The 1902-nt window shown below is 44.8% G+C and overlaps 1 protein-coding gene across 1 annotated transcript in view; it reads right to left on the bottom strand.

Moving 5' to 3' along the window:
- Nucleotides 1–81: 81 nt before the first annotated feature.
- The window catches only part of GLUL (glutamate-ammonia ligase), a 9547-nt gene continuing 7726 nt past the window's right edge, over nucleotides 82–1902 (bottom strand). Inside the window, exon 5 of the mRNA XM_023510808.1 lies at nucleotides 82–1901. Within this exon, the coding sequence (XP_023366576.1) occupies nucleotides 1584–1901 (318 nt within the window). The 3' untranslated portion in view covers nucleotides 82–1583. The remainder of the gene's footprint in view (nucleotide 1902) is intronic.

Below are 1902 nucleotides of genomic sequence, written 5' to 3'. Positions count from 1 at the left end.
CTTTGGGTAGAATATGTAGGCACGAAATGGCAGATAGGGACTTAAAAGGAACCGCAAAGAAACAAGTCAGGAGAGAACTTATAAATGTTAGGCTGATTTATAAGAGCTGCTCTGGGCAGTTACAGTTTGTTTACAGTGAGGAGTTATCTAACTCTGAACATACTGTAGATGGCAATCAGAACTCATCACAGCAAGAGAACCACAGCTGGTCTGCTGCAGCCAAAACAAAAAACCACCAGAGAACAGGAGGGGAAATGTCAGGATCAAGGTAGGTTTTTTATTATAAAAGAAAAAGATAACTCCTCAGCAACCTTAACACAGGAAAAGAGTATTTTGGGAGAAGACAACAGGATACAAAATCACAAGTGTTTTTGCCACCAGCCCTGTCTCTGTCTCCTCCAAGTGCAGAGGGTAAAGGACACAGTTGAAGCAAATAAGCAATTATGTAAAATTACTTAGAAACCCTACAAATTTGATTAAAATCTAAACTTCTATTTTGCGCTTAAAAATTTTTTAATATATCAAAAGGCCTGCTTTAGTGACATGCTATTCCCACCAGAAAATAACCCTAATATGTGTATATCCCCTCTGTCGGTAACATGCTCAAGTTGACCAGCCAACTCATTTCTAAAAGTGTGTGGACAAGTACATGTATCTTGTGAAACAGAGCCATGGCCATCAAGTGACTGCTAGTTAGCCTGCATCCACCTGTCAATTCACTAGCGCCCACTTCCTCTGGAGGGTGGGCAGGGCAGAGACCCTGAAATGGTAATGAGGAATTAACCCCCAATTACCAACTTTCTAAGCACCACTTCCCCCACCTCCTCCTCAAAAGGAGATACTTCTCTTTCTTTACTTTGGCTCCCTGTGACCCAGATGGTTTTCACCTTTCGAAACACAATCCACACCCATATATATAATTTTTTTGTTTTTACATTTAAATATAAAAATACTACTCTGCTTTTTGTTATAAAGGAGGACAAAGCAATAAGACCCTTTTCTTCTTTTAAGGTAGGGATATCCATCAGTTTACTCTGAGCTCTTTGCTGAGGGGAGGGCATTTAGCCCCAAGCAAGGGAAGTGTGGCCTGAGATGAGGGCATTTCCCTCCCTGATCTCCAACCTCTATTTTCTCTAATTCCCACTTACAGTAGAATGTTGGTTATAATCTCTTCCAACTTTCCACCAAGGGAAGTCCTAACCTAGAGTAAGTCAGGTCTTCCCTTTTCAGCTAACCTGAAGAAAAAGTCCTCTCCCTCCAGCAGATGTGCTCCGCCCGGATAGCTATGCCTACTGGACAAGCTCACCCCATTAAGTGGAAGTAGTGGTTATGCCCCTCCCTGCCCACTAGCGCACTAGAAAGCTTCAGTGATAGGAGAGAAAAAAAGAGGGTGGGTGCAAAGAGATTAAGAACTTGACCCCTCCATCTTGGCCAAAGAAAACAAGATTAACTGGGCATGAGGAATAAAAAAAAGACCTTGATATTCCACCCTTTTGAGTTACAATTGGGACAATTGGGGGCGGGGGGGATTTGGAGTGGGATGAAGAACCAGAAGGGGCTCAATAGCTGGAAGTCTAGTCCATTTAGTTTTTGTACTGGAAGGGCTCGTCGCCAGTTTCATTGAGAAGACACGTGCGGATGAGGGCTTCCGTCACCGAGAAGGGGTCACAGTTGGCAGAGGGACGACGGTCTTCAAAGTAGCCCTTCTTCTCCTGGCCAACAGTCCGGGGAATGCGGATGCTGGCACTACGGTTGGCTACACCAGCGGAAAAGTCGTTGATGTTGGAGGTTTCGTGGAATCCAGTTGGGCGCCGGGCATTGTCCAGGCCCCCCTTGGGATCGTAGGCGCGAATGTGGTACTGGTGCCGCTTGCTTAGTTTCTCAATGGCCTCCTCAATATAC

This window comes from Otolemur garnettii, unplaced genomic scaffold (genome assembly GCF_000181295.1).
Source record: "Otolemur garnettii isolate 467f Iridium unplaced genomic scaffold, OtoGar3 scaffold00016, whole genome shotgun sequence".
Lineage (NCBI taxonomy): Eukaryota > Metazoa > Chordata > Mammalia > Primates > Galagidae > Otolemur > Otolemur garnettii.
This window is presented reverse-complemented; position numbering and strand designations above follow the sequence as displayed.